Below are 10,834 nucleotides of genomic sequence, written 5' to 3'. Positions count from 1 at the left end.
AGGACCCGTGAGCAGAAAGAGCTGCTGCACTGCATTGACATAAACTGAGGAAGACTCGTGTCCTGCTGGACTGTGATCCCTATTACTTAACCATTTGTTTTTCCTTCCCTTAGCTTTAGGGCAGCCAGGAGTGCCTGAGGAATGTCACACATATTCCACCTGGGAGGGGGGGAATTGAGGGGTATCAGCTTGTGCTTTGCCCTCAGCTTGCCTCTGCTCCCTCCTGAGTCTTTATAAAAGAAAAAAACATGATTTGTACATCTCTTATTAACACTCAACTGAATGTATGACAGTTTTAAAATAGAGAAAGAGAAAAAGCTATGCAGATAGTTTAATTTTGTCACAAGAATAAACAAATGGATGATCTTAACAGGCTGAAACAGCCTCACAAGGGTGTGGAATTTAAATAACTTGATCAGTGATGGGGCGCCTGGGTGGCTCAGTTGGTTAAGTGTCTGCCTTCAGCTCAGGTCATGATCCTGGAGTCCTGGGATCGAGCCTCACATCACGCTCCCTGCTCAGTGGGGAGCCTGCTTCTCCCTCTGCCCCTCACCCCACTTGTACTCTCTCGCTCAAATAAATAAATACAAAAAATATTTAAAAAAATAACTTGATCAGTGAAGAACAAACAGACTATTTAATCATTTAGTTTAGGTAAAATGATTATCTACTGTCACCAAATGTACCTGGGATTTGTTCTATAGGTGTGGTAAGACATACAGACACAGAAATGATTTTCATGAAGGAAGAAGTTATTACTTAAACACAAGAGGCACGACATGGGAAGGGCCATGTGGGGCCACATGCAGAATCACCCAGGTGGATCAGGAGGCAGAGAGGGAGAGGGGAAAGCATGGTCCAGAGTCTTTACTGAGGTTCTCATGGGAAGGAATGTGCAAGGCAGGGTAGATACACTGAGCAAAGCTTCGACTGGATAATTAGAATAATTTTAGCAGACTCTGGGATAGAGTCAGTAGGACTCAACAGCTACTGCTCCTTCAGGGTGAAATCTACAGTTCCGTTCCTGAAAGCTGTCAAATGTTTTTGCTTCCTTCAAAAAGAAGAAGGAGGACTCCACTCACCTGAAGGAGAGCACTACGGCAGAGAGCATAGGCCACACATCCCAGTCTACTTCATGTTGGCTGTGCGTGACTTCAGGGTGAAACCTAACCCAAGTCTGTCTAGCTGATGCACAGCAAAGCCAATCACTGAGACGTCAGGTATGTGACAGAAAAATGGGAACTGCACTCTTGAACCTTTATCTTTATAATTCTGCCTCCTTTCTGGTCTTCCTCAGAACACTATCCAGGTTTCTACCTAAATCGGTGTCTCCCAAATTGTAATTCTAATTGCCCAAATAAGAGTCTGTTTGCTTTAATTTTCAGTGAATTCTGGGGCGGCTGGGTGGCTCAGATGATTAAGTGTCTGCCTTCGGCTCAGGTCATGATCCCAGGGTCCTGGGATCGAGTCCTGCATCGGGCTCCCTGCTCCTTCGGAGCCTGCTTCTCCCTCTGCTTCTCTCTCTGTCTCTCCCTCTGTCTCTCATGAATAAATAAATAAAATCTGTTTTAAAAATTTTTTTTTCAGTGAATTCTTTCTTGATCAACAAGTTATACTCCAAATTTTTCCTCTTCTCCTCTGAGAAGTATACACTGATTCTATTTATTATATTTAAGCTAAAAAAATCACAAGCATCTATTTAATACATTCAAGTTGTGAAAATTAGTAATGGGATGCTTCACTAAAATGGAGTCAGGAGGTTTCTGCAAGGGAAGCTCTCACTCCCTCCCACTTGTAGTTAATTGCAGACCCAACAGGAAGAGATGGACTTGATCTTACCTGGACAGGACCTTGCATATTGATACTACTCTGCTACTCCAGCCACAGGAAGAAACGCTTTCCTCACCGCCCCCCCCCCCCCCACAACAGGCAACAGCTCAGCCAATGCAAAGCCACCACGCTTTGAACTCCTAGTTTACTCCAATGGACTTGTAGTTCATAACGGCCTTCCCAGCTTCCCTCTTTTCTCCTTAAAAAATTGTGTCTCTCCTTTGTTCCCCAGACTTGCCTATGGTTTTGCTGCTGCTTTGTTTGTCCTGGATTGCAATTATCTTTTCCCAAATAAACCCATCATTTGCCGGTAAAATAACTGGCAGCTTCTATTTTTAAGGTTAACAGAATTATAAATACATTTACTTCCCATTTAGAACTATAAGGGATTTAGAACATTAAGCAACTAGCCTTCTCTCAGTGGATGTTGTCTGAAGGAATGCTTGGGAATTCTGACATGGAGAACAAAGGCAAAAAAAATAAAATAAATTTCCTTACAACTTAAAGCCCATTGACAAGTACTTGAGATAGGCAGAGTGACCTTCCTCTAGGAACTCAACTGCCTCGATGTTAATACTTTGCTGAGGGCAAAAGGCAATCTTAGCTTAATATTATCTTGACCTCCAAGATCCTGTAAGTCTCCTTTAACATACAAAAATACCAGGGATTCCTGACTGGTTCAGTCGGTAGAGTGTAACTCTTGACTTTAGAGTTGTGAGTTCAAGCCCCACTTCAGGAGGTTGAATTTACTTAAGGGAAAAAAATATTTGTGTTCCCCTAACATATAAAAATTCCTCTGGAAACTTCCTTTATCCCTACCTCACCAAAGATCTACGTTAGCAATCATCCTTCAAGCATATGGCCCACTTGTATACATCTGAACGGTCTTGTGAATAAGGTTTTACTATGCAGTAATAAATGACCTTTCCCTAACAATGACTAGCCCCTCAAGGTTCTGGAAACTTTACTTCCAAATTCCTTAGAGACTTAGGCTATCCATAACCCCCTCCCAACTTTAGAGTATATCATCAGTCACCCCTCAGTACCCCGGTGCAGCTCTTTCTGCCCACAGGTTCTGTCCCATGCTTTAATCTTAACCACCTTTTTATACCAACGATGTCTCAAGAATCCTTTCTTGACCTTTAACTCCAAACCCCAACATTTGCACGTCAATTCCATCATTTTAATTCCATGGGAGATATATTCACATTTTACATAGATAATGAGCATTTGTTTTGATAAAAAGATGTACCTCTCTCTCAGTCTTGATTCCTCCTCTCATTGCACTTTTCATCTGGGATCAATCTTCTTTGGACTTGAATATTTTGTTTAGAATTTTATTTTCTGTGGGTTTGTTTTCCATTACAGTCATCATTTTGGGCCTCAAATCGTCTTATGTTGCAATTTCTTAAGAGATATTTTTACTGTATGGGGCGCCTGGGTGGCTCAGTCATTAAGCGTCTGCCTTTGGCTCAGGTCATGGTCCCACGGTCCTGGGATCAAGCCCCGCATCGGGCTCCCTGCTCGGCGGGAAGCCTGCTTCTCCCTCTCCCACTCCCCCTGCTTGTGTTCCCTCTCTTGCTGTGTCTCTCTCTGTCAAATAAATAAATAAAATCTTTTTTTTAAAAAAGGAGACATTTTTACTGTGTATAGAAATTTAATTAGTGGCTATTTCTTCTGCATAGAGACTGTTCTTATTGCCCTTCTGACTCCCAAATGACATTTGGTAAATCCCCTTTCTCTCATTTGTAACACACCTATAAGGAACTGACTACATCTCTGTATACAGAGTAAGAAATATTATCTTGTAAAAAAGTGTTACACCTGTGTTCTACACAATCACTGATTATACAGGCAGAAGGAATGATTTCTGAGGTAACCAGAGACACACACGTCCACCTCCTTTAGCGGTGCTTAACATCCCTCTCCATGTTCCACATCATCGAGTGTCTGGAGTGTTTTCTCTCTTGTTCCCGATCCTCAATGCTGAGGCTCACAAAACTAACTCTAGAGCTGCAGGCTACAAGAGTTTATTTGAGGGACACCTGGGTGGCTCAGTCGGTTAAGCGTCTGCCTTCGGCTCAGGTCATGATCCCAGCGTCCTGGGATCTAGTCCCGCATCAGGCTCCTGGCTCGGTGGAGAGCCTATTGCTTCCCCTGCTGTGCTTTCTCTCTCTGACAAATAAATAAATTTTAAAAAAGTTTATTTTATAACAATATTTATTAACTTCCAGCTATAAAAATCTGAGTGAAATTAGCATATGGTGTGTCCATTGAATTTTTTGGTGCGCATTCTCTGCCTAAAGAGTCCTGAAATAATATCTCTAAACATTTCTGTAATGTGTTTTTGAGGAAACACTTTTTCTTTTCTTTTTTCTTTTTTTTTTTAGGGATTTTATTTATTTATTTGTCAGAGAGAGAGAGAGAGAGCATGAGCACAAGCAAGGGGAGGAGCAGACAGAGGAAGAAGCAGGATCCCCAATGAGCAAAGAGCCCGATGCGGGACTCGATCCTTGGACTCTGGGATCATGACCCCAGCAGAAAGCAGACGCTTAACCGACTGAGCTACCCAGGCGTCCCACGTGTTACACATTATAGTTACCGGAAATATGGGACCGGCTCCTTTAAGGGAAAGCGAAGCTCCGCCTCGTACTCAAGGCCACGCAATTTCTAGGCGCCGCCAGCTACGTGGTGGCCTCTGTTCCGGAGGCGGTGCAAATGCCCCTCTGCAGTGTGGTTGCTGAGGAAACTACACTACCCAGGATTCTCCGCGGTACTGGGCCAATGCAGGCCCGAGGGAGAGGCGTTTTCGTTGGTGCGGGAGACATCAGGGTGGGACTTCCGTTCCCTTGCTGAGCGGACATTTTGTTTGTTTTTGGATTAACCCACCAGGTCCGTTTCCAGATCGCAGGGTCAGGCGTGAGTCCCCCGAGAGAGCAAACGCGAGAGGAGGCGTTGCCTCCCCTGAACAGAGGCGGGCCTGAGGATCGGGTCCTCGCAGCTGTCGACCATTAATGACCCCCTCCCCTCCGCGCGCCTTCCCGGGTCCACAGGTTCCGGGGGCGGCGGCCGCACTGACGGACCCGGCGCAGGTGGGTGCTGCGCCCTCGGGTCCGCCCGCGACCTCCGTTTCGGAACCCAGAGCCCCGAATGAGAACAGCCTCGGGTCCCGACAGCAGGGGCGCCCCTGGCTGCGCCCCGTTTCTGATCGCCGGTGCGGTGGGTGTGGAAGGACGTCGCGGACGGAGGGACCAGCGTGGGCAAAGCCTTGGGCGGCGACCCAGACGGAGTGTTCGGGAGGCCTGGGGCCGTTGGTGTGTGAAAGGGTGAGAGTGTGAGGGGCGTTACACCGCAGTGTCAGCCTGAGCCGTTCTTTCGTCATTGTGAGCCTGCGCGAGCCGGGGAAGGTTCCAAACGGGGGAAGGACGCGATCCGACGGCCTTAGAGGTATTTCATGGACTGCTTACGGAACGCACGAACCAGCTTAGGAGGTTAGGAGATGATGAGGCCGGTGAGGACAGAAGGACCTAGTCCGAGGTAACGCCGCTGTTAGGTGGCCTGGAGACCTAGGCACAGAGGGTAGGGTTGGGGTTTAATCAGCCCGGGGTCTTTGTGGCGGGGTAGGAGTGGGGGATGGGCACGAGCTCCTTCGTGGTTGCTTGTCTCTCACAGGCTCCCTCTTCCCGCAGGTCCCGGTGAACTCAGGAGTAACTATGGACCGTGTACAGGTGAGGGAAGGGTGTCTGTGTTCTCATCCATCCCACCCCCACCCACATGGGCTCCAGGACTGTGGTATCATACAACCCTCTTCTTATACTCTCCCAGCGCTTGAGTCTGAGGACCCTGGAGAAATCCTCAGCCCGGGATTCTGAGTCCAGGCCAGGGCTTATCTGGAAGGGTTCCCACTTTGGGGTAACTGTTGGAATAAGATGTGGATGGCGGTTCCAGGTACAGGAACTAACACCTGCATATACTTGGAGGAGAGACTGAGATGGAAGTTTTCAAGAAACAACAGGTCTCCGCCACGTGTGCTAGGAATCAGGAGCAGGTGGCAAGAGTCAGGTCTGGAATGGCCAGCTGACAAGCTAGGCCTCTGTTCTGAGGGTGGTGTCGCCATGGGCGTAGGGAGCAGAGGAGGGGGGAGTGGTCTAATCCAGGTTTTAACGGCCCCCTCTGGATGCCAAGTGGAGAACAGACTGTGTGTGGTGAGGGTAAAGGGAGCTGTGGTATACATAAGGAGGCTGCTTCAACATTCCCGGTGAGTGGTGGCAAGGGGTGGGCCAGAGGGGAGCTTGTAGGTGGGAGAAGTGTTGGATCAGATTTTCTTTTTGATGTGAGAGAGAGAACCCCAAGGTTTCAGCCCTTCTCAGCCGGAAGGGTAGAAGCTCCATCAGCTGAGATGGGCAAGTCAGTGGTAGACATGACTCAGATGGGATATTAGGATTTTAAATTTGTAGCCCGTGTGAAGAGTTTAAGATGTTCCAGTGAACACTGAGTGGAGGTGTCAGGTGAGCTGATGGACACAGCACTGGACTTCTGTGGAAGGTTCATGACGGAGACATCCAAAAAGTAGAAGATGGCGTGTAGGCAGGTTTAGGAGGAAGAATGTACAGTGCAGTGCAGTTAGTGAGGCAGGAAGGTGATGGTGGAGGCTAGTGACTGGGTGGGGGGCCAGAGTTGTGAGACAGAGTATGATCCAAAAGAATAATGTTCACATACAAAGTAGTGTGAACTGATGGCTCATGGGTCCTGCTATCGGGGGCTTAAAGAAGAAAGGTGAGCCCAACTTTGGTTGTCTGGTAGCATGATCTTAGCAACCCCAGGAGAACTGGCTGTCAGGAGGTGGTGGGGGGCAGTGCATCCCTGCAGGCCAGGCCCAGAGGTTAGATGGTGCCTCTCTGACCACCCGCCTGTTGTTGCTACGGGTGGACACAGTAATCAAAGGGAGATTACGAGAGTGCAGACACCGTTGGTACCCAGTCCCTGTATTTCCTCTGAGTTGAGGAATTAGGAAGAAATGCAGGAGGGAGATCTGTGGGGGCCTGGATGGGTGTCCTTGGGAGAGAGGCTGCTCATGGACTCGGCTCTCCCCCTTGTGGCAGGGACAAGTGAACTTTGAAGATGTGGCCGTGTACTTCTCCCAGGAGGAGTGGGGGCTCCTTGATGAGGCTCAGAGGCTCCTGTACCGTGATGTGATGCTGGAGAACTTGGCACTTATGGCCTCACTGGGTAAGATCATCATACCCACCCCAGTGTCCTGTACTGGTCTCTGTTTCTCCCCTACTTCCCAAGGGTAGTCCAGTCATTCCTATATCAGAGCTTGTCTTCTCCCTGACTGGATGCCTCTGTCCAGATCCGTGCACCCCTGTGCCCCAGTTTCTGACCCCTTCCTCTAGCTGATGTTTCCAATGGCCTGCCTGGGTTAGGAATTGCAGGGACCAGAGTGGTCACCACTTGCTGAGACCACTGAGCTCTTCATGCAAGACCCTACTTTGAGGTTATTTTTATAATACTTAGTTTTCTTCTCTGAGTGGTGGGTTGCCCAGACCAGTGCTGGCCATTTACATGTCTTGTCTTCCTCTTAGGATATGAATCTTCCACGTCCCATGGGGTTGCCTCACTGGAGCTGGGCAGCAAGCTCTGGCGATCTGACTGGGCAGATGTTACTCCAGGCGGGACTAGAGAGGCTCAGGGTGGGTGTGGCCCTGGGGAATGGGAATGGGGAAGGATGTGATGTCGGGGCTGGGTTCTGGTCATTCCCTAACCTCTCTCCCCACACTTTACTTCCCCGTGTACACACTTGTCTTATGCTCTGACCTTTGGCCTCTGGCTGTTCCCCACCTCTGCTTCCATGTCTCACCTGTTCCTCTCCACTGCTCCCTCTGCAGTGCTCCCCAACATTGGCCTGTACTTAGTGTGTTATGAGATGTGCGCATACGCCAAGAAGTCCTTAAATACAAGCTGTTCAGTGGTAGCTGTTCAGTAGACACAGCTGCACAGCTCTCACCTGTCCCCAGGTGAAATGCTCTTCCTGGGCTGTACCCCACATTCGTGTCCTTTCCTAATCAAGTCTTCTTCCATTCCTTTTTTTTTTTTTTGACTCTTCCATTCTGTGATCTTTAGATGCCAACTGCTGCCTAGCAGCCCTTTACTCACTTGAGCTTGGACCTCTTGTTCTGACAGCAGTCCTATGACCTTGATCTTACTTCTGTTAGACACATTTATAATGAGGCTACCCCTTCCATCAGTGTCAATTTGCACTTGTCCTCTGCATTTGTCTGCTTTCAGGTCGTTGGCATGGAATGGAGAATGAGGAGATAGCTTTTGAGCAGAACATTTCTGTGGGAGTGTCACAGGTCAGGACTCCCAAGGCAGGTCCTTCTACCCAGAAGGCCCACCCCTGTGAGACTTGTGGCCTGGTCTTGAAAGACATTTTGCACATGGCTGAGTACCAGGGAACACACCCTAGGCAGAAATCATACATGTGTGGGGCATGTGGGAAACAATTCTACTTCAGTGCAAACCTTTACCACCAGAAGCAGCACAGTGGAGAGGAACCCTTCAGAGGGGACAAGAGCGGCACCTTGCTTGTGAACAGCTGCCCTGTGGAACCATCGGAGATGCCTTTTACGACAGGGAAGGGTTATAAGGACTTCCCAGCTAGTTCAAGCATTTTCCAGCACCATGCCCCTCAGAGTAAGTGGAAGCCTAACAGTAACACCAAACGTGTGGATGCTTTTCACAGTGGACAAAGGCATTACGAATGCAGTGAATGTGGGAAAGCCTTCAGCCGGAAAGACTCACTTGTCCAGCACCAGAGAGTCCACACTGGAGAAAGGCCTTATGAGTGCAGCGAATGTGGGAAAACCTTCAGCCGCAAACCCATACTTGCTCAGCACCAGAGAATCCACACTGGAGAAATGCCATACGAGTGTGGCATATGTGGGAAAGTTTTCAATCATAGCTCCAACCTTATTGTACACCAGAGAGTCCACACTGGAGCAAGGCCTTACAAGTGCAGTGAATGTGGGAAAGCCTATAGCCACAAATCCACACTTGTTCAGCATGAGAGTATCCATACTGGAGAAAGGCCTTATGAGTGCAGTGAATGTGGGAAATACTTTGGTCACAAATACAGACTCATTAAACACTGGAGTGTTCATACTGGAGCAAGGCCCTACGAGTGCATTGCATGTGGGAAGTTCTTTAGCCAGAGCTCTGACCTTATTGCACACCAGAGAGTTCACAATGGCGAAAAGCCCTATGTGTGCAGTGACTGTGGAAAAGCCTTTAGCCACAAACATGTACTTGTTCAGCACCATAGAATTCACACTGGAGAAAGGCCATATAAGTGCAGTGAGTGTGGCAAGGCCTTCAGGCAAAGAGCTTCCCTCATCCGACATTGGAAAGTTCACACTGGAGAAAGGCCTTAGGATGGCAGGGAATACACCATATCCTTGTTCAACGTAGTGACTGACAGCAGAGAGAAGCTCTGAGATTAGCCTTCATGAGTAGCCATCAGCTGGAAGTTGAACCTCATATGTTTCAACGTCTGCCCCCGGAGATTATTCTGTCACCTATGTGGGAAGCTTTCTGGTGCTGTGTTGCACTTTGTAACCTGTCCAGGAGGCTTGCCAGAATTCTGTCACTGCCCATGTCTCTAAAAAAACGAACAAAAACCAGCCATGTATGGAATGGCACCTTATGCATAAGTCATCCCAACATGTTCTAATAGGCAGACCTCTGCTCCTCCCTTCCCTAGAGGGATCATCAGTACCTGGAAGCCATTAAAAATCCTCACTCCTTCATGCTTTCTCCCCCACCAGCTGGTATAAGCATGGACATGACCTAGTGTTGGTCAGAAGGTTGGAAGCTTTGTTCTGCTGGCTGCTTGCAGAGAGAAGGTTTCCATTTTTCATGGACTTTGCTGGTCTCATTTTGCACTCATGATGGATTTGTCCAGCCTCCAAGTCACCTAACTTAGGAATTGCCCATCTCATAGTGTTTGTTTTGGCAACAAATGCCTTAGTTTTTAAACTATAATTTGGGGGATTCTGTTCACTCAGTGGGTTGTATTGAGAACAGAATTGGGTTCTGCCAGCATGAGGGGAGGAACAGCTTTTGTGAGAGCTCCAAATGTGTCCCAGTGGTGTTAGCAGAATGGCAAGCAAAGAGCAGCTCTCATTTTAGCCTAACTTGCATCAAAGTTCAAGATCGCCTATGAAAGAATACTGATCTTGGTGGGCCTAATCTTTTGGCCTGTATGCCAGGATTATTTGTGTGATCAAGGTCACCCTGAGCAGTGGGCCGTTGTGACAGCCTCTAGTGTATCTAGGAGCAGTATGAATTGGTTCCCTTGTTCCAGAGGGATGTTTCATAGTCCTATAGTGTGTGTCTCTCTCTCTCTCTCTCTCTCTCTCTCTTTTTTTTAAAGATTTATTTATTTGACAGAGACACAGCAAGAAAGGGAACACAAGCGGGGGGGGGGGGGTGGGAGAGAGAAGCAGGTTTCCTGTGAAGCAGGGAACCCGAGTCCCATAGTCTCTAGATGAGAACTTGACCCCTGGGACCTGCCAATGCCCCTGAAATCTATTATTTAGTAGGCAGATGTCACTGTCCCCTAAAAAGACTAGGTAGGAATAGTAATTGGCACAGAGATACTGATTAATTGGGAGTTGGGAGCAAACTATAGGGAATGTGACTCTTATAAAGGTATATCCACATGTTTCCATCACTGTGGCTTTGATATGAGGGCTCACAGAAATTCTCAGGATTCCCATATTTGTGTCTTTTTTTATGGCTACGGTCACTGCCAGAGCAATCAATCAAAGCCTTTTCTGCAATAAACACATATTTATAGTATACAGTTTGATAAGTTTTGATACATGTTTGCACCTGTGAAGCCAAGTTTCCTGATTTGCCCTACAATCCCTCTGCCCCTTACCCATTTCTAGGCAACCATTCATCTTGCTTTCTGTCACTATAGGTTTCTTTGCATTTCCCA

The 10,834-nt window shown here is 47.8% G+C and overlaps 1 protein-coding gene across 2 annotated transcripts; it reads left to right on the top strand.

Annotated features, from left to right (window-relative positions):
- Positions 1–4,703: 4,703 nt before the first annotated feature.
- ZNF772 (zinc finger protein 772) lies at positions 4,704–10,301 on the top strand. Of its 2 annotated transcripts, XM_028093329.2 has the most exons (5): positions 4,704–5,156; positions 5,520–5,558; positions 6,933–7,059; positions 7,416–7,523; positions 8,119–10,301. In XM_028093329.2, the coding sequence occupies exons 1-5, from the start codon at positions 4,845–4,847 to the stop codon at positions 9,261–9,263; spliced, it is 1,731 nt and encodes a 576-aa protein (XP_027949130.1). In that variant the 5' UTR covers positions 4,704–4,844; the 3' UTR covers positions 9,264–10,301. The 2 variants fall into 2 exon arrangements, with proteins under 2 accessions (XP_027949130.1, XP_027949131.1); XM_028093330.2 differs by lacking the exon at positions 7,416–7,523.
- Positions 10,302–10,834: the final 533 nt, after the last annotated feature.

This window comes from Eumetopias jubatus, unplaced genomic scaffold, assembly GCF_037043125.1.
Source record: "Eumetopias jubatus isolate StellerSeaLion01/CBP00866 unplaced genomic scaffold, mEumJub1_p1.0 scaffold_10, whole genome shotgun sequence".
Taxonomy (NCBI): Eukaryota; Metazoa; Chordata; class Mammalia; order Carnivora; family Otariidae; genus Eumetopias; species Eumetopias jubatus.
Note: the sequence above shows the minus strand (reverse complement) of the source record. Positions and strands in the feature narration are given on the sequence as shown.

What these genes read in the sequence shown, in the direction of transcription:
- ZNF772 (XM_028093329.2), top strand. Translation starts at nt 4,845, where the DNA reads ATGACCCCCTCCCCTCCGCGCGCCTTCCCGGGTCCACAGGTTCCGGGG. An exon ending in GGCCGTTGGTGTGTGAAAGG is followed by an intron (nt 5,157 to 5,519) that starts GTGAGAGTGTGA and finishes CTCTTCCCGCAG; the next exon opens with GTCCCGGTGAACTCAGGAGT. An exon ending in CGGGACTAGAGAGGCTCAGG is followed by an intron (nt 7,524 to 8,118) that starts GTGGGTGTGGCC and finishes GTCTGCTTTCAG; the next exon opens with GTCGTTGGCATGGAATGGAG.